This window comes from Catharus ustulatus, chromosome Z (genome assembly GCF_009819885.2).
Source record: "Catharus ustulatus isolate bCatUst1 chromosome Z, bCatUst1.pri.v2, whole genome shotgun sequence".
NCBI lineage: Eukaryota > Metazoa > Chordata > Aves > Passeriformes > Turdidae > Catharus > Catharus ustulatus.
This window is the reverse complement of record NC_046262.2, coordinates 14,418,651-14,444,087: the sequence shown is the minus strand read 5'-3', so window position 1 is coordinate 14,444,087 and position 25,437 is coordinate 14,418,651. Positions and strand designations below refer to the sequence as shown.

At 38.0% G+C, this 25,437-nt stretch overlaps 1 protein-coding gene across 5 annotated transcripts in view; it reads right to left on the bottom strand.

The window, feature by feature from the left end:
• Positions 1 to 208: 208 nt before the first annotated feature.
• The window catches only part of NNT (nicotinamide nucleotide transhydrogenase), a 41,908-nt gene continuing 16,679 nt past the window's right edge, over positions 209 to 25,437 (bottom strand). For all 5 annotated transcript variants that reach the window (XM_033085805.2, XM_033085804.2, XM_033085808.2 and 2 more), the window contains 12 exons: positions 24,467 to 24,628; positions 23,607 to 23,717; positions 22,700 to 22,845; positions 20,970 to 21,165; positions 20,144 to 20,377; positions 18,145 to 18,305; positions 17,104 to 17,283; positions 12,931 to 13,090; positions 11,518 to 11,599; positions 3,912 to 4,030; positions 3,062 to 3,177; positions 209 to 1,307 (listed from right to left, as the gene is read on the bottom strand). In XM_033085805.2, coding sequence (XP_032941696.1) covers positions 1,158 to 1,307; positions 3,062 to 3,177; positions 3,912 to 4,030; positions 11,518 to 11,599; positions 12,931 to 13,090; positions 17,104 to 17,283; positions 18,145 to 18,305; positions 20,144 to 20,377; positions 20,970 to 21,165; positions 22,700 to 22,845; positions 23,607 to 23,717; positions 24,467 to 24,628 — 1,817 coding nt within the window. In that variant the 3' untranslated portion in view covers positions 209 to 1,157. The remainder of the gene's footprint in view (positions 1,308 to 3,061; positions 3,178 to 3,911; positions 4,031 to 11,517; positions 11,600 to 12,930; positions 13,091 to 17,103; positions 17,284 to 18,144; positions 18,306 to 20,143; positions 20,378 to 20,969; positions 21,166 to 22,699; positions 22,846 to 23,606; positions 23,718 to 24,466; positions 24,629 to 25,437) is intronic.

Here is a 25,437-nt window from a genome sequence, read left to right as displayed (position 1 = left end):
GGTACTGGAAGAGCCTACAAGGTGTCACTGATGCCTTCTCCCAGCTGAGCAGTCCCAACTCTCTCACCCTGTGCCCATAGGAGAGATGTTCAGGCCCTGTGGTCACATTGGTGGCCTCCTCTGGACAGGTCAACATCTTTCTCGTGCTGGCGGCCCCAGAGCTGAAGACGCAATCCAAGTGGGATCTCACAGGAGCAGAATAGAGAAGGAGAGTTCAAATGTGTTTTTTTAATTGAGAAAGCATCACTACTACCAAAGCATTAAGTACAATTAAAAGTCAAAGTGGAAAAACTGAAACACAATGTGGTCCAAATTCTGTGAATAGATGAGGTATGTAAGATATTCTACCTGTGCAGAACTGGACCATATTTTTTCTCAGATACTTTAAAAGGAATTGACTAGAAAAGATGGAGAATTTAGCAGCTGCTTAAAATAGGGAAGTAGAGTAAGCAAATGTACATTTCCTTGTCAGGCTTGAAGATTACTTGGCAAGTGCCTGATATCCTGTGTTTCATTTAACATAAGCGTGCATCATAAAAAAAGTGGAACTCTATTTTCCTAAAATGTTCCTGATTCACAGCACCCACACAATCCCCAAAAGAAAAAGAACATTATGCTTAGAACTCAAATCATGCAAGCATCTATTTCAGAGAATGTCCTGAGTTTGAAGGGACATACAAGGGTTTGCTTCCGCTTGCATCTGTTTGAAATTTAAGTTTTGATGAAATCAACAGTTGCATTGTCCATACCAGCCAAAAAACAGCTTTGATGATAAGACTGAGTACAGTTTTGGCACAGTATTTTTTGGTGAATTTCCATGACAGAAGTACAGACAGTAAGGAGAAGGAAGTCAGTAACTACTTAAAGATGGCCATGAGTTACTAGTTCCTTTATCTAACAGCACAATGTTGACCTTGAAAAGAACATTTTCATTCTTTTATGCATTGTCTCATCGGAGATTTAGTTTGAAGGGCTAATCTGCCCATTTTTTTATAAAAGTTTATATCCCCTGACCAAACAACATCTCCTAGGAGTCAATGCAGTCTTCTCCAAAAGCCAACTGCTTTATGACAGTGAGAGATTCTTTCACCTCTCATTTTCTGTGGCCTCTGTGACAAAACTGTAGTCGGAAATATGAGCAGAATACAGATCACTATTTAGCTTTGGTATGATTCCCTGACTTTGGCCTGCAGGGCATCACAGGTCTTCTTAGCATCTCCCAGCAACATGGCAGTATTGGGCTTGTAGAAGATGGGATTGTCCACCGCTGCATAACCAACTCCTAGAGATCTCTTCATTACAATGACCTGCACATAAAGAGTTCATGTTTGAAACAGCAAAGCACAGCTACCACCCTTCCTCAAATAAAGGCAACACAAAACCAGCCTCCACAGATAAAGGAAGAGAAACCTCTAACCAAAACAGAGTGCTCACAGCTATGAAACTGTATTTCAAAACATATAGCAGATTAATTGATATCCAGCCCAATTTCAGAAACGTTTTGTTGTTGAAATTAATGTTATATTTCAGATTAAGAGATTGTGGACATTACACATGCATTTATCTATTCCAAGTAATAAAGTCAAAGCAAGATATCCACTGACGACCATAACATTGAAGGGTTTTGAGACTTCAATTTTGAAGTGTTCAATTCCCTGATAGGAACAAAATTCAGGTAAGTGTTCACATAAATACTTGATGCAATAGTCTCTTTACTACTGATCCGTATTACTTCACACATGGGACATGAAAAAAAATACAGCCAGTTTTAGCTATTAAGTGTTAAATTAGTTAACCATGGCACCTTCAGCAGAGAAACTGAGAAGCTTAACCTTAACTGCGTCAGTGTTTATTTCTCAAATTGCAATATATTTCTCAAATTGCAATATATAGCTACACACACTGCTGATAAATGTATATGCCTGTGACTGAGTACTTGAACAGGTAACCCACAGAACAACTGAGGCCACAACTGTATTCAGAACAATGTATCAAAGAGTTCACACCAAGGAAACACAAGTATACGTACAGTAATTTCACGTGTATAAGGTGCACCCTTTTGACTAAAATTTTGGTCTGAACCTGGAAGTGCGCCTTATACCCCGGAATGCCTTATGTATGGACAAAGTTTGGAAATTTGCCAACCCGCAAGTGCGAGTCCGCAGCAGCCCTGAGCTGAGCCAAGCCCACCCAGCCCTGGTGGCAGCGGGGCAGCATCGGGCCGGGGCAAGCCTGGCGGAGGCGGGGCAGTGCCGAGCTGAGCCGAGCTCCAGCCCCAGCAGGGGGCAGCACCGAGCCGAGCCCACTCAGCACTGAGCTGAGCCAGTAAACCCCGCGATCGTGCGATTCCGTTACTAATTCGTTACTTTGTTGTGCACGGATCCTCGCTGCAAAAACAAGTGCTCCTTATTGTATGGTGCACCTTATATATGGACAAAGTTTGGGAATTTGCCGACACCCAGAAGTGCGTCTTATACTCCGGCACACCTTATACTCGTGAAATTACTGTACTTTTAATCAGAGCAAAACTGTTAAGGTAACTAAACTGTTGGTTCAACTTGGACAGTCTAAGTGCAGTACTTGACTCAGTCACGCATTGTTTTGGAGTTTGTTTGGTTTTTTGCGGGGAGGGAATATTTGTTGTTTTTCAATTATTATTTTTAGCTTTATTTAAGCATATTATTCATTCTTTTATTTCCACCTCAGTATGAAAGCTGTCTTAACTTAAATAAACTTCAAAAAACAGGTATTTGTACAGAAATGTTGTAGGGCTGTGGATGTAAGCAGACCACCATTTATTCAAATCACATTCTAGTAGAAGCATTCCAATTGATCTTTTCTATTGCAGTTGTCATTAGTCTCACGAAAGCACTTGATAATGATTATAAAATCATGAACAGTATGTCTGTCACACTTGCAAACCACTGACCATTTTCTTGGACAACTTGGAGAAAAGCTTCTGGAAACCAGAATAGTGGAAGAATCTTGTTAGCTTATCTTACAAACCATGTTTTTAAAAGCTTGCTAAAAGTAGGTGATAACTCAAATCTGTTAATCTCACCTGTTTAGACTTCCAGACCTCAAGAACTGGCATTCCAGCTATGATAGAGTTTGGATCTTCCTGAGCTGCTGAATTAACTGTATCATTTGCACCAATTACAAGGACTAAGTCAGTTTCTGCAGCAAGAAAAAGAAAATAACACTAATGAAAAATTATCTGAAATTGGAACACTGAGGTTGATGCACATTCTAGGCAGAAGAACCCCTAATGGTTAAGCATGCACACAAGTATTTTACAGACTTCTCAGGCAAATGATATGTCAGAGTTCAAATGTGCTGTCAGCTACTTCTAACAAACTGCACACATCTACAACCCAGTTCCAAGGGACTCATTAGACCACCCTGCCACACAAAATTTCAATCCTTTTGATACTTAAATGTGGTTGAATACACACAAAGTATCACCACTTCAAAATTTTTTGTGCCTTTGTGGCTTTTCTTTTGAATATTCTTCTGAAAAAAACTTTTACCAGCAACCTTCTGCCTTTTAAATAAAGATGTAAGAAAGAAGGAAGTTGCCAGTATAATGCCATACAGGTTTGCAGTACATGACAGGGTCAAGTCATCCACATACCTGACCTAAAGAAGTAACAATAATTTTTCCGTGTGGGGACTGGGTAGTAGCAGACATAATTAAGATACAGCATTTGCCATTTACTTCACAGCTACAAGCAATTTTAAAAAAAAAGCTCCCCCCCACTTCCGCCCCAAAGAAGACCTCTAGTCCTCTACAAAGAGAAACTGGATGGCTTGACTTCCTGACTTTATACTGTTAAAAATACCCATGCAGTGTGAAAACAGAATCAAATAAATCATCCAATCCACTGGAAACTTATGGCTCATGTGCTAACCTGGGAAGTCTTCATTGATTTCATCCATCTCCAGTACAATATCATAGGGAACGCCAGCCTCTGCTAGCAGTACATTCAGCTGACCAGGCATACGGCCAGCCACAGGGTGAATACCAAACCTAAAAGGGAAGAAACCCATTTAGTAAGTTTGGACCACTGTGTTTCATACATTAAAATTGACACCTGTGACCTACAAGGCTGAGAAGTTCCAAAGTATAAGCACAAATGGCAATTAATAAAATGAAACTGTTAAACTTTAACAGCTCACCTTCCAAGCAGTACCATATTTCAAGCCTTGTGACAGATTCTTTCAGACTTTTACAAATTAACCTTTTGATTCTAAAACTACCATTCATATTAATACGTTTTTAATAAAAGGTCCCTTACATCACTGAAAACACCACAGACAAAATAAAATTGCCATGAAAAAGGCAAGAGACCATGCCACCTTTCTGAAGCAAAACTACTCCAAGACCTAGAGATGCCCTTAGCAAATGACTTTTTTGACTCAGGTATGTCTAGAGTATGAACAAGAAACACTTGTATGAATGCTTTCAATCAAAAAAAAATTAACAGGGAATCTACTTCAACCACAAGAGAATGCCTTGCTGAATTAGGTTAACATGCCACTTTCTTTTCAGAATTGACCTTAGGAGGAAATGAAAAGGGGACCAAAAAAAGGATGGGGAGTGAAAAGGTAGACAGCTAATAAACTAAGTTTAAGCATAAACATTTTTTAAAATGTTTTCAGAACAGCTCACAAACAACTTAGAGAAAATACACTGCTCATGAGTTACTAAAATTTCAGACAGACCAACAGGGTGGCAGCTGGGGTGCTCAGGCATGCATGCAGTTCCCTTAGAGTAAAAACCTGAAAAAGTCAGAATGGAAATGTTAAACTGGTTTAGCTGCAACCACCAAAGACATATTTGGTTAGAAGCAAATCTGATTTCTGTTGGTACTCTTCTGATCATCTACTGGCCCTTACAAGCAAGGTATATCCATGTCTAGTGTCCTGTACACTTTCTGTCTTTCCATCTCTGAATCTTTTCACCAGATGGAATGCTGACTCATGAACACCGGAAGTGCATTAGATTAATATTGTATGGGGTTGAAGAAAAATGTTTAATTCAGAAGCCTACAGATGCTTTGGAAGAGAAGGAAAATAGTCAAGAAAAAACATGGATTTTTGAATTCTTGGATTTTGGAAGAGAAATTTCTGAACAAAAATCCAAGTAAGTCTGGAATTAAACGAAAGTAATTCAGAATTCTTCAGAAAGGAGACAATTACTAATAAATCAACTTGCAATGACAGATGGATTGTCATATACTTCTATTTTCAACTCCACTGCGATGGGAATGGATAACACAACACTGATGGACCACAAGCCACAGTCCAATGAATACAGATCACTGGTGAATTGAAGACTGTACAAATACATCCTTAAATGGGCAACCAAGCACTCCATCATCAAGGCAACATTAATACAACAAAAAATGAGATAATTGCAACCCCAGCAACAAAATTAAGGACATATGATTAATCCACATAATACTAGATATACTACAACTTCAAGCTCTGGTTGAACAGTAGGATAAAAGCTAGTTTTAAAAGAAATGCTTTTAAAGAAGAGCAGGAATAGATTGTATTCAGCTAGTTAACATTTGGGACCCTGTTGCAAAGGCTAATACCTAGAATCTGAAGGACAGCAAATATACAGCACAAATTACTAACAACTTATGTTTCACACCACTCACTCAGTAATACAAGCCATGTGTAGTACTGCAGATATATTTTAAGTGTACTAAATTCGATCACTAACAGTACAGTAAGAGAACTCTTATTCTGAAGTACCCTTGAGAAAACTCATCACTCCCCTGGCAGTGAAAATAGATTTTCCAACAAAATTCTCTTTTGTGTCTAATAAAATTATTGGACTGCCTTTGTGACCAAAGCTGCTTTGGCAATACACAAAACAAAATACTTGTGAGGCTTCTATTAAGTACTATATACACATACAATCTTATTTCAAGGGTTGGAAAGCCAAAATTTAAGCTGCCAAGAGAATGAATTTCACCTTTGACTTTACCATTCCTGGCAAGAGGCAAGGAAAGAAGAAAAGAAAGGGACAAATTTTTTTCATGCAGGAAGAGTTATGGCATGAACCATCAGTAGTTAGAGACTTCTGACAGACTCTGCTTGACACCACATACTGTGTATTCACAAAGTTTGAGAAAGTTGCTCATACAAAAGCTTTTTTGGCCAAATATTGAACTGACTCCCAAAAGTCTGCTTGTAAGAGTCTGCTAACCAAATAGGAAAGTAGATTTCATCAAATTCCATCAAAATTGGATGCGCAAGATTGTCAAAAAGAATAATTAAGAATTACAGCTTCTCTAAGGCTCTAATTATATCACAAGGTAACATTCACACCTCTGGAGTGAAATCAGCCTGTTCAATAAAAAGCAGGAGTCAGAATTCAGGTAACTGTGCAAAATAGATACCAAAAATCCCTGACATCTCACAACATGTCTAACAAAAGCAGCAATCTTGCCTCCAGCTCACAATAGCAACAGTTCTTCAAAGCTGTGTGCATTTCAGCAGGAAAATTTTGTCACATATGCTGTTTCAGATGTTCATAACATGAACCTCATTCATATTCAAAAATTTAACGCAGAAATTATTTTGAAAGGAAAACATATTTTTGGCAAAAATACTTTCAAGTGAAAAATTGCTAAGTGTCTTTGATATTAGTTTGCAGGAACTCCCTTAGGTCGACTGGTTTGTTTATGAATCAAGAAAATATCTTAAACCACAACATACAGCCACAATTATATTGTGTATGACTTGAAACATTATTTCTGGTATTTCACTGAAGAATTTTTTATTTTGACCCTGACAGAATAATGTGGGGCTTGCTTACCACCAATAGTTGTCAAATACTGAATAAGTGCTACCCACACTTCATAGGCAAATTGCTCAAGGCAAGGATATTCAACTTTTTTAACCAGCCTCTACTAGGTACCTTTTAGTTTTATAAAGATAACACAGCATACAAGTTTACATTTTCAAGTAATTCAAGAAGTGCAGCATTTTATTTTAAATTTAGACTAAATATCTAAAACTCCTGATATACACATATCTAGCACCTTCAGCACAGAAAACACTTCATCTGGAGTTGGCGAAGATGGACAGGAGTGAAGGTGGACAAATTAGTATGAAGTTAGTAGTATCAAAAAGACAACTATAGCATGAGAAATGACTAAAAAATCTCAGAATAGAAATTACATTTCATATAGCTCATAAAGTCAGTATCTATCTTTATTACAGTTAGCTAAATAACATTCTTGTAATCGATACTGAAAGAGGTGGCTCACAAGAGCAGCACCTAACCTAGTGCAGAAGTGTTTCAGGATAACTTGGGAAGATAGGGCTCCTGTCATTATACCAAAGCTGGGCAGAGCAAAACAACATGACTGGCATCTAATTTAGCTTACTCAACACTTAAATGTTGTATTTGCTCAAGGGTTTTGCCTTGCTTACAGCTCCTCGCATCTCATTCACTTTATTTAGACACCTCTCTGCGGCTCTGTTTTCAGGAAAACAATCCATTATTCTAGGTAACAGGAAGGGGAGAAAACCACCAAACTAGATGAACTAGAGAAGGGCATCATTCCGGTATTCCACAGTTTGAATCCTGCCATGCAATAGCTGCAGTGCAGCATGACTCAGAGTATAGTGTTTATCACATGTATCAATGATGGTGGCAAGCATCAAGACACAGAGCTAGCCCAGCTAGCTTAGACCTGTTGTCATGCTGAAGGCAACAAACGCCCCCAAAACCAGTCCTACAGCATCAGCATGGACCAAGCTCGGTGGTTCTGCTGCAGTCAAGTCAATTAAATTAAAGTTTAGTTAGACAGCTAAATTACACATACTTAAATGAGAGCGGATACTGGCTCCCTATTTCCAATGGCTACAGTTTATGATAGCAGGGGAAAGATCCAGATGAATCTTAGCCCTGTGCAACAGCCTTCCTGAGAAACCAACTACAGGCAAAAAACAACAGCCAGTTTCCACAAAGCATCATATACAGACCTAGTAAGGTCATCCAGAGGTGAGCTGACCCATACGGAACAACAGCACACCTACAACACTCCCCCAGGAACACACAGCTACAGCTGAATCCTTGCAGAAGCCATAAGGCATTGCAGGGTTTGCAAGTTCTAACTATAGCAATAAAGCACTGGAGCTAAACAGACCTGTTGGACTCCAGCTGTCCCTTCATCTGCAGCATTAATAACTCAGAATCCACACACTACAGTTGATTACGACAAACCAAGAACTGACACACAAATACACACTTCGTGTTTTCCTGCTGTGTAGAACTCAGCTTCCCAGAAACCTGCACCTTATACACATTGTTCTTATGCTGCCACTCATCAGTGAGAGTGATTTCCATCTTGTACGTGTGAGCTACACAGTGTGTTAAGGCTGCTTGGGACAGCATCTTAACAGCTCCTTTAAAATTCTTCTAGATTTTCTTGTAAAGCCACAAGAGATGATGGCTTTAAAGCGATACCATGAACAGTTATAGGCAATCAGTCCTATTTGTTATTTTGCAGATAAATACGTAACTGATGCTCATGCATGTGTTCTATTACTTGAAAGAATTAAAGTGTGGAGGAAAAAATCAGCACACTAAGCACATTTGATTAGAGTTCAACCATTGAGGTATCAAAAAAAAGATTTAAAACACCGGTACAACTAAATCAGTACTATCATATTTTCAAAAATGTAGACAACTCTTGTTTTCATGTGTTCAAAATTACAATTACAATTCTCCAGCATCAAAAGACAGAAATCCAAGTCCTCCAAGATATCTATCTATAAAAAGGTTAAAAAAACCAAACCAGAACACTTAGCAGCAACTATTTTTGAAAGGCTGTTAAAGAGGTGATGTGCATGTCTCTCCACTACGAATTCCCAGAAAGTCAACTTATTAACTATGTAACTATTTAGAAACTCTACGCGAAGCACAATTTTAAGAGTCCTTCCACACCAAAATGCATTTTTCTTATCAAGAATATTTCACTAGGCAGGAGAACAAAATATACTGATAGAAAATGTCTCAGAAAAGTTCACACTGTGGTAAAAACTAGGACAGTTAACTGGATGTGAATATGGAGAGCATCAACAATCCTTGTATATATGAGAACATACAGTTTTAGACTGTAATTATGTCTCTATATACAAAATTACTACAGAATATAATTTTATTATCTAGAAAAAAATCAGAATTTCACAACCAGGGTTCTACAACCAACATAACTTGTGGCTGATGAACTTTAGTAAGACAAGAACTTTCAACAATTTACTTACTTCTAACTTTGCAGAAATACAACACCAGTTGTAGAACAGCCATTTCCTCTCCAAGGCCAATAGATTCTGGGGGCTATGGGATTTAGCCTATAAAAGTTTTGTTGTTTATCCATCCATGACAAGGGAAAGCTATACTCAAGGCTCAGTAATATCCAACTTTCTCCGTGACTTTACTAATGCGTTAAAGATGTGATCTGCTGCAAGACCATCTCAAGTGAGCAATGATGTTCGCTATGCAACTGAGTAACTAAAACGGTCTAAAGTTTCCAAAACCTCTCCTGTATTTCTAAATTTATATCCTAGTCAAAGGTTATGCATCATGTTATATAATCTGCGGTCTTCACTGAGAATGTTATGGCTATAGGCAAAACAAATTAAAACAACAGCTTCTCTGGATCAGTGGTGAGCCATGAAGCAAAAAACCAGACCATATGACAGTCACAATTTTTCTTGGCACACGATGGGCATTACAGACTGATGCAATCCTGTGTCCATGCTGGCAGCCCTCCACAGCGTGTGTGTGAGAGTGTCACTACATCTGGATGGTGAGTGCATTAGGGTCCCGAGGCACTGCAGGCCTACTGAAACCAGAGGACAACAGCTGCACTCAATGAACACCATGGGAGCTCAGCAAAGTGATGAAAGGCCTGAATTACCACAAACTGTAAATACAGATTTATTTCATTAAAATACTAGGTAACCACTGCAGTGATCCCTTCCTGAAATTGACTCATTTCAAGTATAAGCCATTTATTTCCAAGACTCATTCACTTTTCTCCCCTGCAAAGCCAACATAAAAGGCAAAAACAATATTTTTTTTAATTTCACCAAGGTTGGTCAAAAAAATTGCTAACCCCCCACAGAAGCACTGAAGGGAAAGCCAGAAGTATACAAGACTGTCATCACATTAGCCATGAAAGGGTTTTTTTGTTGCACAACTAAGGCATCTTCAAATGTTTTAATGCAATCTGGACACACACAGAGATGTTGCTAAACATGGAGAAACAAGGTGTGAAGACTGCTTCAGGAAGCAAATACATCACCACACACACTTATTTCTCATGTATGCACAAACAAATACATCCATAAAGCAATTTTATATGCAAAATTGCAAAATCCTGCTTAAACACTAGCAAGTTACTGCTGCTAAACCCTAGAACTCTGCTGTTATCCAAAACAATGCTGTAATATGCTGCAAAAGCTTACATGCAACTTTTTAATAAGGTTGGAAAAGTAGTGGAAGAAGAAAAAGAAAACCAAAAAACATGAATTACTAGAGGACTGATTCCAAAGGGCAGTCACCATCTAACTGAAATAAACATATGGAAATCAGAGAATGAGTTTGGCTAATCAGCATCTGCCAAAATACTTTGTTTGAAATGAAACCTGAGCCTCAATTGATTTTAAAATATTAAGTTGTCATAATTAGAAAACAAGCAAAGTTTCAAACAATCAGCAAGAAAGACATAATGTCTGCCTTCCAGTACTTTCAGAATCTGTAAGGTTTACAGAAAAACTGAAGGAGGAAAGGACTTGAGGGCAATACTGGCAACCTAAGAATTATCTCTGCTTTTTGGAGCAGTACTCCAGCAGAATAAATTCGTGAGACTAGAGACACGCAGTCCCGTAATCCTTTCATAAGATACTCGAACTGTAATAGAAGTCTTGCCTGAAACAGCAAAATCTTACAGGAACCTCCTAAGCGTAGATCTAAGTTGCTTAATGGTTTGGAGTATCTCCCCTAAGAGGAGAGGCTGAAAACTGGGATTCTTCTGCCTGCAGAAGAGTAGGATCAAGAGAATCTTATCATTGTGTATAAATAGAGATGGTGGGCTGTAAAAAGAGAGCCAGATTCTTCTCAGGGGTATCCAGGGAATGGGCAAGAGGCAACAGCTGCAAATTGCAACACAGAAAAAACTGTTTTTACTCTAAGGATGACTGAACATCATAAGAAACTACCCAAAGAGGCTGTCAGTCTCCATCTCTGGAGACATGATATTCAAAATCCAATTGGACAAGATTCTAGGCAAGTTCTCCAGTTAATTCTGGTCTGAGAAAGAGGGCTGGATGAGCTAGACAATCTCCAGAGATCTCTTTAACTTTGCTATTCTGTGCCTCTGTCAATGCTGAAAAAGATGTTAACTAAGACTTTTTAGGTTTTTTGATGGAATGAAAAAACCAAACCAAACCAGCTGTAATACTTTTCATCAAGAAAGGACTTACCTGACATTTTTCCCTTGTTCTCTCAACATCTTCACCAGATCAGCTATTGGGTACTGAGCTTTCGCTGCACACAAACCATAACCTGAAAGAATTTCAAAATTTTAACCTATTTTCATGTTTTAGTGCAGAAAGACTAGTTGCAAACAGTAAGTGTACATTCCACACAAAGAGATGGTCTCATAATTAAAAATATATGAAAGAAATAAAAACACACACTACAGATCCTCATCTATTCCCAGCCTGACTATTGCAATTAATCTCTTTTTTGTTCTCCTGACCACTTATAGTGCACTGACTTGACAGTCAAACTACAAAAGCACTTATTTCGCCTTCACAAAAAGACATGTTCCTTTCTCTTATCAAGAAAGCATGTTTCAGACAGGTACTTCGAAAAATTGATAAAAGGACAATTGCCAGGTTACTTCACAACTATTATCCTCAATAGAATTTCAATCTGCATAATGCAAATCTAACAGCTGGAGATGACTTTTAACTGCAAATAATGTTTTCGGTCTCTCTGAGCTCATTTATCAGAGCAACTATACCTCGGAGCAAAACAAAAAGCATATGGTTATTAATGGTGTCCTCAAGGTTGGACCACAGGAGAAAGAGACAAACTCCTTGAAGATGATTGCAACCTTTCATTAGAAACAAAGGTAGCTTCCCAAATTGGAACCCTGCCTCATTGATGATCTCATTAAAGTTGAAGCAAAATGAAAGATGACTTTGTATGTTAGCATTTTTCACATTCCAGTGCTGAAATGAGTTTCAGTTGAAGAAGTAGTCTTGGACTGTCCCCTGCCTGAGTTTTCCTTTCAGAGAACATGCTACTGAACAACATGAACAGTCAACATAATCATTTCAGACAATTCAGGTTTTGATTTTCAGGTTAGGTTTTTTTACTTTATTTACAGTATTTATAATAACTTACATTTTGGATGCGTGTTTTTGGCCTTTTTTTGGGTAAACCAATGCAGAATTGAGCAAGTATATGAGAAGTGCAAATAAAATCCTGTCTTTCAGGATTTAACAGACAGATATATTGGTACCACTGGTACTGCAGTTGTGCTTGGAAATTCAGTTAATTTTGTGTAGAGCTGTTCTGGTGTAAGCTTAATTTACAAAGATAAGTCTTTGTTCTGAAGAATTTAAAATGCAAACAAAAAGGACAAACTTTAAAGACACATTACACAAAGAAAAATGAAGTGGCACACATCTCTGCACTGGGGAATGATACCTGACCAGAGAACAAAAACAAATCACATGGACCCAGTCAACATTTGATATGCTGCTGCCATGCTGCAACCTCAGGCTACATTTTTTTGGATTGTTTTGTGTTTTTGTTTGGTTGGGGTCTTTATTTTTAAATTACATCCTCTGAACATCTTGCTGTATAAGTCAAGAGAGTCTTACCTGGAGTAATAATAATACTATTGGCTTCTTTTATCATTTCAACTGCATTGTCCACATTGATTTCTGTGTGAGTTCCAGTAATTTCCATGGGTTTCCCACCAGCTGTTGATGCAGTGCCATAGCCCCCAAGGATCACATTTGCAAGGGAACGGTTCATAGCCTGAAAGACAGGATGGTTTGGATCATATGAAGATGAAATCTAAAAATAAACGTGACAGATCACAAAGGAAATGTCTGAAAATTTTTTCTGAAAATATTAAAGGTTTCCTGATAATAGACTTTATAAGCTGGTTTTGCCTTCTTATAACTCAAAGACTTTTAAAACAGGCTCTTTAAAACAGTTTACTACAGCAATCACCAAATATTATCTTCAAACACATTGCATTACACATGTAGTGAGAGAGCACCAATATTTCTCCAAAACAAACAAAACTACACAAATAGCAAATATTGGTCTCTTTTTGTTCTTAAAAGGGAGGAATATGAAAGAATGCATGTTTGATGACAAAGTTTCTAAAAATGTTTTTACATTGGTGTAAACACACACACATATTTGAAAGATACTTTCCATAGTTTTTAAGCAATTCAACATGTAAACATAGCACTGCTCCATGACAGCATGGAATCCACAAAGCTCTTACAGGTAGTACTGCAGCAAAACTCCTACAGAAACAAGACAGGAAAACACAAAAGCAGCTAATCAGCCACACAAAACCAGTCACATTGTAAAGAACTGAAGGGGGCCATTAACTTACTGGCTGACCACCAAAGCAAAACAAGAGATTTTAAATAGAAGGTTTAAGAGAAAAACACACCCTGAAAATCTGGCTCCATTAGACACATAGCCAGGAAAAGCCATTGGCTAAATGCTTTTTTTGGCACATCTACTTGTGACTGTGGTCCCAAAGCAATATCTGTCTATAAGTAGAAATAGGCAAAACTTGTAACTGCAGGGGATAAAAAAACTTTAGAAGCAGGAAGGGAAGAGGATAAAATGCTTCTTTGATTACATACATCTTTTGTACTAGCTGAGAAACTACGACAAAATTTAGGAATGGATCTGGAGAGATACACATATAAGTTGGAGGTATCACCCCCACAAAATTATGCTTCCAGATGTTCATTCTCCACTGACATTTCAAATCACGCAGTTCCACAGGTTTTTTGCTATAGCCTCAGAAGATGTGCCATCTTTGAAATTTATCACCTAGCAGATAAGTAGAACAATGATGTTAGAACTTTTGTTTTTCCTGGTAAGTCATCACTTTTTCAGATACTGTAAGGGATACACAAATCCACAGTGAAATCAATGTCTTTTACTATCTGCAGCACCCAGTAGTTCGCATGTCCTAAGAACACAATGCCTTTGGCATCTATCTCAACACTACAGCAGTTGTGTCAGGTAAGAGAGCCTAGACAGAAGAATATCCTCCTAAGATGTTGCACATGACAAGCTTACAGGAAGCAGAGCAGTTTCTACACATAGCTAAACCAAAAAAACAACAGTTAGACCACATCAAAGGGAAAGAAAAAAAGAAATAAAATATTATTAGAAATCCAAGAGTCAGCTAAAAGCAGCCATGAGATTGAAGCAACTTTGCCTAGCTCCACTGCAAAGAGCCAAGAAGAACTTCCCTTTCTTGAGAAAATGTGGAAGGCACAGAAGAGCCAAGACCTTATCAAGTAATGGTTCACCAACATAGCTGGGACAGTGTGAAAACTCTTCTATAGCTTCTTCCACCTTCTTTACCACCACAGACCACAAATACAGAGCTATAAAGTGCAGACTTCATCACTCACTGATAACATAACAACGGGTAAAAAGCCCTCTGTGCTGTGCATAGACGAGTAACAATGGTCAAGAGCTCACAGTCCAGGGAAAATCAAATACCTGAATCCTGAGAACTGCAAGTGCTCCCACTGTGCCCATAGTAATTACACAGCTAGTACACATGAGTGGCCAGTATACAATTTGTAAGCCTAACACAGTTTGTCCCCTCTCATCAACCCAATTAGTGGTCCCTCTTCAACCTTAAGTATCCTCTGCATCCCATAATGATTCTAATACCAGAATTGCAATCATCAAGTATTCCCTCTGGGGGAAAAAAGGAGGGACAAGGACATGCTAACAATCAAATGTTTTGAAGAAGATGTACTCTGTTGGTGCTTAGAAGAGTCACAATTCACAGGATAAGCAAACAGTACAGGCCTTTGCTTTTTGAAGTTAAATTCTCTGTCCTTATCTCAGTTATCAACTGAAGCTTTGAGAGATAGCTGAAATGCCTTTGGATGATTAAGCCACAGTTTTATCACAAAAATTAATTGAAAAATGTGGTAAAAATAAGGTTTCAACTATTAAGATGTTTCCACAAATACCTTCTCATCTGTACCAGGTGAGTATCAATAAATACACTGGTTTTGACAGAAATCATACTAAAGAGTAGGGGGAAAAACAAAACAAAACAAACAAGTAAACAAAAAAACTAAAACAATACCCAAAAAAGGACAAAAAAAGGGGAAGGGAAAACTCTTGCTTCATTAGCACAGGTTAAAACACCAAAAGCAGAATTTATTGAAACTCTTCAGCATTTCCTTCTCCTGAAATGCAGCTTCAAGACAATGATACTGAATCCCCTGATTATAACAATGTGTTATAAAGTAATGATTTCTATAAAAGAAAGTAAAACAGAAAAGAAAAATTCTGGGCTAAGAGCGTGTTACTATGCTTATTGTGCAGAAATCATACAAAACAATTTTCATTTTACTGGTTGATGAACTTCAGTTGTCTAAGCTTATACAAAGCAGCACGAGATTTATAGACACTACCTCAAAAACTAAATTTCCTGTAATCAGAGAAGCACAGAGGAAAGTCACTCTGTCACTGCCTAACTATTTTGCTAACTACTCCCCCAGGCTTCCTATTTACCTGGGTTCTTTCAACCAACTCTCTAAGTATTTCAAAACTCTCTTGTGAGTGAGCAATAGTAAGTAAGGAAGGAGACCACAGAAGAAAAATGAAGGTATAGATAGATTATTGTTAAATACATACCAAGCAGTTCACATCTTCACTAAGGTTTACAAGAATTTGATCCTTAAAGAACAGAGTTTTCATACCTATGTTACCCATAAGCACCATTTTTCCACTGATATGGACTAAATTCCTGAATTTATAAACTAAATATATGAGCTACATAATTTGATAAGGAGACAGAAATCGTTCAAGAAAGAACAAGATTCTTTGAAATTCATACCTGAAGTTGTTTACTTGAACTCACTTTCATGTAGCTACACAAGAATACCTTTTTAAGCTTTTCTGAAATTCTTCCTCAAGAATGATGAAAAAGAATTATACTGAACATTCCTAACACAGTAACAACATTATTTATCAGTGGAGATGAAGTAAAAGATAATTGCCAGAGCTGACTAGAGGAAAACATCAGACAGGAGAACAGTGGCACTGATCACACAAGAGCACAAGGACAGAAATTAAGTAGAATTACCACAACAGAGAATGAGGAGGTTGGCAGCTTTTTCACTGCAAACAGTTTTCTTTAAACCATTGCCTCTCCATCTTTGAATACAATACTTTTATACAAATGTTCCAGAGAAAAGGAGGTCATTACTAATGATGGCATACAACTCTCACACCGAGCTGATGCTCAAGTTTGCTGACACACAGGGACATCAGCACTGAACTCGTGCAGGCCTGCTGCCACCCCGTGGTACTCCAAAGGAACTGCTCTGAAGAAAAGAGCACACCTTTCTGCACTCCAAAAACCAAAATGTAAATCACTGCCTAACCAATAGCTTTTAAATGAACGCACTAGTTTAAGTATCTCCTGCTACATATTAAATCTAGCTTAAATTTAACCACATTTCAAAAGCTGTATGACTAAAACATAAGTAGCTGACCACAAGTAATCATTCTTCTTTAAGGCCAGATTCAAACTTAATGCTTAAGTCAATGCAAGGGCTTTCCTCAGTTTTGAGATAAGTCTGTCACCAAACTAAAGAAAAATGACTGGACATCTAGTCCAACAGTTTCAATCGAGAATTTTCTAGTCTGTAAACATCTAACAGTTTGAGATCCAACGGCTTACTTTCCAAGAAAACATGGTTAAAAAAGTTTTTTAATTACTCAGCAAACAAGCACAGTTTCTGTTGACTTCTTACCACACACATGATGTAAGAGAGGATGGCCCCAGAGGAGCCAATGAGTGCACCAACAATGGTCAGCAAGTTGTTGTTCAGAAGAAAGCCCTCGGCACACAGAGCCCATCCAGAGTAACTGTTCAGGACAGTAATAACTACAGGCATGTCAGCACCTCCAATAGCTGCTGTTAAAGTGACACCCTGGAGAGGGAAAGAAAATACTTCAGTGACAGCCATGACTAAGGAGAACACCCACAGAAGACACTCAGCACTGAAAAATAAATATAGAATCATGGAATGGTTTGTGTTGGAAGGGACCTTAAAGATCAGCCAGCTCCAATTGCCCTGCCTTGGGCAGGGATGCTACCCACTAAAACATGTTGCTCAAGGCCCCATCCAACCTGATCAGGGACACTTCCAGGAATGGGGTATCCACAATCTTTCCAGGCAACTATCAAGTTACTTAGAACCTATTCAAGTATTTTCAGGTATTTAGGCTATGGCCTGAGGATTGGTCCTACCAAACCAGCCTTTTCAGAGAGGACAGAAAGGTATCACACCATAATCAAGCTCTTATTTTTTAACTTGCAAAATTATCCTACCACCCCAATGGAACTATTCATACCATTAAGGCATTCATATTGAGCAGTCTTTGCAAGACTTAGTTTACAGAATGGCAATATTCAAGGTAAATTTTGCAACACTGGCACACAATGCTGTAAGTGAATGGGGGAAGTTACACATGAAAGTCATATTAAGAAGTCATCATAATAATCTGTAGATCCAGAGCTCTTTTAAATATTTTAGGGATTACCTTTCCAAAAAGTCTTCTCAAGAATCACTTTGTCATATAAAAAGTTTCATTGATCAATAGCTGCAAAACATAACTATAAAAATGCATTCCAGTTCTCTGGAACAGTTCTCGTTTATTGCTAGATCTAGAAAAGTCAGTTGTTGTTTGCTACTGCAAGGTAAAATATAATCCATAAAGTGGAAACTTGCAAAACTGGAGAATAAATTCCTTGTGTAACGTGTTTCACTTTCTACAATTCCTCAGCTTACCATTATGGCTGAGAGCGCTGACACAGAACCCAGGCAAGTAATTCCTGTGGCATAAGAAGGATCCATCATGTAGGGAATCATCCCACCAATGCTGGCAGCCAGCAATCCTGCATTCAATGCATGTCGACCAGGCAAGAGCAGAGGTGCAGAATTCAGGATGCCTGCAATCAAATGCATTTTCAGACATGAACATGTACGTTTAGGGAAGCCTGTTTCTTACCTTCAGAGAAGACTGAATAACTCAGCAAAAGAAATATTTAAAAAAAGAAAAAGGGAGGGGCAGAAGATAAAACAAGTTAGTTGAAGCTGAGATCTTCAGCTGACTCAGAATTGCAAGACATTCAAACTTCTTCTAGATTCTCGAATACTCTTGTTTAAACTCTGTTTACTTCCTAATTTCATTAAAGTGTTGCAGAATAGTCAGAAAAATCTCTTTTCCTTTTGAAAAGTCTTTTTATTTTTCCTTCAAGACAGTCCTTCCACTTTGTCTCCAGGTCTTTGTATGTTGAATATGACACACAGTAGAAGGAAGCTTTTAGCTGGAACTTCTACACAAGAATTATCTCAGTCTCTCAAAAAACTATGAGCTTAGAAAAATATGACTATACAAATAACACCAAGTACAAAACACTCCTGTTTTCAAATGCATTAATTTCACAACTACCCTCAATCACCCAGAACTCCCACAGCTTCCCACACCTGCAGAACCTGAGGGGAAAAGGGGGTCCAGTATTTGAGTGATTCTGTTTAAAAAGACAGTCACATTTATTCTATACTAGGGTTTCTTTTTTTCCAAACCACCTGACAAACAATACAAGTTTCCCAGTAATTAATTATATCAGAAATAGAAGTGTCTCATTTCAATTTAGCTGAATTCAAGGGAAAGAATGAACTGATGGTCTCAGGCAGGAAAGTCAATCTGTGTGACTTATTACCCTTTTCCATACCATAGGATCAGTAGTTCACTGGTATAGACAAGCGTCATCGTTCAAATCATGATATAAAATGCAAGGGAGAAAAACGTAAACAGAAATAGGACAGCAGGCTCAAATAGGCAGTGAAGTTCACCAGAGACATGCGCACAAATCACTGAGGGGGGTACAATGGAGAGAGAAAATATAACCAAGAAGAAATAAATGAATAACAACTTAGCAGAGATACATGAGAAATACATACTACTGACAAATCCTTCAAAAGATTATTAGAGAAGACAGCTTCCCATCCTTGTCATATTTCCTCCTTCATTGGCTGGTGTCTCAAACACTGAAGAAAGCAAACAGATGTTTCCCAAAGGAACTATTGCAAAGTTAACAACAGGATTAGTAATAGGAAGCTCTTAGCCTGAAATTCTTAGTATAAGTATTACCTCAGCTTCTCAAAAGCCGTGCACTTACAAAACCAAAAATAAATGCAATAAAGAAACCTTCACATGCATAAGAATCAGGAATTAGTGAGTATTTAACTTAGAAAGCATATTTGCTAAAACAGCAAGAGGCATGGAGCACAGAGTTTGCACAGTAGTTAAACAGTGAACTGAATGGTTTAAAGTGAGGCAGCCTCAATACTGCAAGCTGCCTACCTTAATGAAGTTTGCAGTGTTAAGAACAAAATCCTAGAAGATTACTCAGTGAATCTAGCAACATGAGAGTTTCAATTAAAATGTCTGCTCAGAAATACAAAGTTGTCATTATAAAAGTTCAATACAATCAATTTGAGAAAAAGCATCAGGTAGTGTCTTAATACGAAAACAACACTGATTTCTAGAACAAGATGAACAGTAGTAATATGCCCACGCGCTGAAGACAACCTTTCATAACTAAAGCTGTACACAAATGAAACAGAATTAGAAACAAAAAAGTACACTCATAAAAATTAAACTTTTACCTGGTGCAAAAATACAATGATCCCTTCCAATTACACAGCAGTCTAAAAACAGAGCTAAATCCTGGGGGAAGAAAAACCTTTTACCAAAGATTTAATTCTGAATAGAAGGTCTCACCTTGCAGTTTTCCATATGCAACAAGAGAGCCACTGAAAGTCACTCCACCAATGTATGTGCCAAGATATGCCACAATCTTGGTGAGGTTTGCAGCAGGATCGGTGGCAAAGTGAGGATATTCAATCATGTACTCTGCTACACAGGTGAGCACAGCAGCCAAACCAACCAAACTGTGGAAAGCAGCCACTAGCTGAGGCAGATCTGTAATCTGGATGCGTTTAGCGATTGTCAAACCTATTGAGAGTTGAAGACAAAGGGAAGTCTTAGAAAACACAACCCACCTCTTCAGCTAGAAATTAGTACAGGATGGTTCAGTGTGCCATGATTACACACACACAAGCCTGTTCCAGCTAGAAATTGCTATGGCATTGAACAGAAGGCTGCACATGTTGATTTTGTGCAAGGGGGACATAATGAAAAATAGAAAGATTAAAGCATATCACGTGCTAAGAAGCATCACTAAATATTGAGAAATTCACTGTTTTCTGTGACAAAGGCACAGTGTGAAAGAGGGAATTTGGCAGTATTCAGTCAGGAACTGAACAGAAGTATGAAGTTGGGCAAGATCATTTACCTCTGGACACACAGTTTCCCTATCAGAGTTGATGTGCTCCCGTTTTTCCACCAGTCAGCCCATTCTTTATCACATTCTGAAGTATTAATAAAAGCCCTGAAAGTTATGATATTTTGTTCACACATTTGAAAAATTATTTTGCACAAGCCACAAATATCAGTCAGTCAATTCACCTGCAAACAGTATTTTATGAATATACAGGTCGCACATATGCAGCATGGAACACAGATTGTTAGTTCATCATATACATACCTATGGTCCCACCAAGTGCCATTGCACCTGACATCTGTGCCAACAATTCAGGTGAGGGATTAAGGCTTCCAAGGGTTGCAGCTAAACCTCCTGCAACACCAATCATACCCAACGCATTTCCAAGACGAGCTGTTCCTTGGGTAGACAAACCAGCCAGAGCACCAACACAGCACAGTCCTGAGCCCAGATACATCACCTTTAAAAATAAGAAAACCATCAGTATGAAGTAGTGAAAAATTGCATTGCTATAAAAACATCTGATTATTACACAAATGGGCTGATTTCTCCAGAATCTGTTTAAGTCATAGTGCTTAATTGGAGTTGAGAAACTGTGATCCAGGATGTGTTTTTGGCCAATTAAAATGTGATATCTATCTTCTCCCTCACTTGATGACCGTTTTTTTATCTGCAGAATGAATATTAACTAGAGCCAAACCAATTTTCCTCATCAGTTTAGAAGCAACCTTTTCTTTAGCACCCAAAGCTAAAGGTTTGGGTTTCTTAAACCCAAAGCTATAGGGTCCTGTTCATTACAGGAATATTTTCAGAATTTGTTTATGGCAAATTTGAACTAATAAATAGTTTAGATAGTTCTGAACTACCAGAAATAGTGTGGCCAGAAGGAGTAAAACTGTAATCATGCCCCTGTAGTCAGCACCGGAGAGGCCACATCTTGAATCTTATGTCCAGTTTTGGATCCCTCACTCCAATAAAGACACTGGAGCAAGTCCAGAGAAGGGCAACAGAGCTGGTGAAGCATCTGGAGCTGGGGAGAAAGGAGTTGGGAGTGTTCAGTCTGGAGAAAAGGAAATTCCCTACAACTCCTCAAAAGGAGGTTGCAGCCATGTAACAATTGGTTTCATCTTCCAGGTAACAGGAGAGGACAAGAGGAAATAGCCCCAGGTTGCTCCTGGGGAAGGTTACATTAGATATTAAGACTTCTTTTTTTCATAGGAAGCATGGCAGAACTTTAGAACAGGCTGCCCTGGAAATTGGTGGAGTCACCATCCCTGGAATTGTTCAAAAACACCTTGTGGATGTGGTACTTGAGGACATGGTCTAGTGGTGACCATGGTGGTGGTGCAAGGCTGACAGCCGGACTTGATGATCTTAAAGGTCGTTTCCTACATTAATGTGTTTGTGGCATTCTGTAACTGTTGTTTGCAAAAAGTATAAACAAATATATATGAGCTATGTATGTTCAGATAATTGGAAAACCACAAATACATTACAAGCCTCTGCCATAACAGGGTCATGTTTGGATTCACTTTTTCCAAATGCACAAGGCAATACAGATTGAATTTCTTAGTATTAAAACAAATGCAAATGAAAGTTTACCATAAAAGGTGCTATAGGTAAAATCCCTGTATATCCCTCTATGATGAAAACTGATCCCATCCTTTTTTAACTGCCATGCCAAGCTGAACTTTCAGAAACATTTAAAACAAAGGCTTATTTCTGTAGCTACTGAATTATTTAGACTGCAATTTAGGAAAACAGTCTAATAAATATAAAGCACCTGCTACATTAACACAAAACCAAACAAGAGCTTTTAAAGTATGTTAGCTGTGGGACTGCAAGCTTACAGTTAATCAGCATCAGATTGGCCTTGTGGGAACATGCAGCTGATGGAAAGACCTTGATTATTTGTTATTTACTCCTCAACAGAACAGGCATGAAGAAACACAACACTGAGCACTGGGCTAAGAGCCATAAAGTTATCTTCTTACTTGTTCAATGTTATAGCCACCGCTGAGAGCAGCTGCATAGCCTCCTACAAACACACCACCAGGGAGTAGGTACAAGTAGTTGTACTCAGGAGGGTCTGTGGGACGTTTGAACATATCCAGCATTCTCTGTGTAACTAAAAAGCCACCTGGACAAAGTAAAGGAGCAATCATAAAAAAATCTGAAATCAAGCACATGCCAAGTTATAAGAGAAATATGTAATAATACCACATTACCACACAATTCAGCAACCAATAAAGCTAGTAACCTAGAAAACCACCAGGAAACAAAGGTATCATCAGGGTTAGATCCTATGTCTCTTTTAGCCTTGGAACAAATTCAGAAGAAAAGGAGGACTTGCATTGGTTCCATACTCTACATGACTGTAGGATACAGCTTAGTTTATGACTGTGTTCTTTTCCCAACCTATTCTAGAAAAGGCAGCATTTCTAAGTCACATTGCTCACTTTCTTGTCTTTTTCATTATTGAAGCTGGGACATCTGAAACTCAAGGAAACAAAATTTTGTTCTATGTCACTAGTATATATTTCAAGTAGGAAAATTAATACAAGTACAAATTCTCCACAACTATCCTCTTGGGTTATACAGGAAAATACACTGTATATAATCATCACCCAAAGGATACTATGAAAGAAAAATGCACATTTAAATATTTCCTAAAAAAGGTTACTCCACAGGATATGTAAAATACCTACAATAACTACTGTGAAAATTGGAGGGGTGATGGGCTTTTATTGATAAGTGCTCTCAGATTCTATTCTCAGAATCTGTATTTCTGAGTAGAACTCCTCTAGTATTTCTGGAATTATACAATTAAAGAAATAGAAGAAATTTTTAAATTACACTAGTACTTGAAGCTATTGTTGGGAGCAAACCTAGCATTCATACCTGCAATATTGACTGAAGATATAAAAGCTGAAAGCACTGCTAGGCTTTGGGAAATGTTTCCAGGGAAATAGTGTCCTCCCATCAGAACCAGCCCACCAACTGCAGTCAGACCTGTTTAAAAGAGAAAAAAGTGTTACTGTGTAACCTTAAAAGATTCTATACCTATAGGAAGTTACATTTCAACTGCTGGACAATACCAGTCAACTCAAATTTTGACTCCTATTGCACACATCAATGCTTAAAGGAAGACTATCAGAGTCTTCTTCAGGAAAACAAATATGTTTCAAAAGAAAAAAAAATAGCATATGAATGTAGTTTTGAAGAACAGTGCCTTAAGCACAGACTTAGCCAATTAAAGAAATTTTGTTTTCAACAACCAAAGCAGATTACTTGTGACCTGCCACACATAGCCAAACGCAGATACCTAAAATATTATTTATAAGCATTATGAATCTTATGGGTATTTTAGGATTTATTTTCTTTTTCCCCCACCTCTCAAAAGACACAGTTTGAGGAGATGAATAAAATAATGCAAAAACTAGAAAAGATAAGTTATTTTCAGGGCAATCTTTTGGAGAGATGGGAGGAAAGATGTGGTCAATGAAAGAAGACTGTAGCACTCCAAGTAAAACAAACTTTGAAGAAAATAGGTCAAGTGTAAAAAATTACTTTTGAAAATTAAAAGGATACAACATCAAATTTGCCTTCCTTTTGAAAAAAATCATACTCTCAGAAATACATTTCAGATGTCCTTGCTGTTTATGAAAGTAAACTTCGATATGCACAGCAGTACTAATTCAGGTAAAAGGAGTTGTGCCTGCTTCAAGCAGAAAACAAGCAGCTGTGTGACGGCTACTTACCTGAGATAGCGTTAGTCACAGACATGAGTGGGGAGTGCAGAGCAGGAGTCACACCCCACACTGTGTGGTACCCCACTATTCCAGAGAGGCCAAACGTCGTCACCATTTGTGTGAAAGCAGCATTAGGTGCTACAATACCCAGCCCTAACATACCAGCTAAACCTAGGAAGAAAGCACAGGAAAACTGTAACTTTTCAATTACTTCTTACAGTTAAACTCTATACAACAGTTTATAGCCTAGCACTGACATAAAAGGAAAATGGAGTTCTCTGGATGGACTGGTTTCAAAATCAGGGAGATCATTTTGTCAAATACACAAAGTTCTTTCAGTGCTAGTGTTTCTTTTGTAACAGAAAATAAAGCCATAAGTATAATCCACAAATATTTGTTATGCTGTCACTCTCCTGTTCCACAGAAAAAACTGTAGAAGTCACAATGATCTTGAGATATTACTTAGATGTATCAAAGCATATTTATGAAGAACAGGGATTAAAATTAAGACTACTGAATTCATTAATTACTTCATGCAGAAGTTCTGATGCACTGAAAGTAACAAATGAAATGAAGAGGCAATCATTATTTGTCCAAGCAAATGTCTGGTTTCCAGTATTTCAGTAGATTGTGGTCACCTAAGTCTCACAAAACACAGTAAAATCTGAAGAAAGCAGACATTGAACTGATTCTGCTGCAAATTATGGGCACAGTCCCTGGCAGGAGTCCTTCAGAATTTTAAGCATTTTACTAATATTTAAGTAGAGCCAAACACATATATGCACAGAGAATGAATCAGCACTTGCTGAAATGTCAAATACTTTTGGTAAAATTCAGAATTTTATTTTCCCTCTCAAGCAATTATTACAATACACTGCTTTTGCACCACGATACACCAGCCAATAAACTACTCTCCCAAACAGTTATTCAGTTGAATGAGCTAGATGATGGGTCATTCAAAAGTATTAGCCAAATGAGAA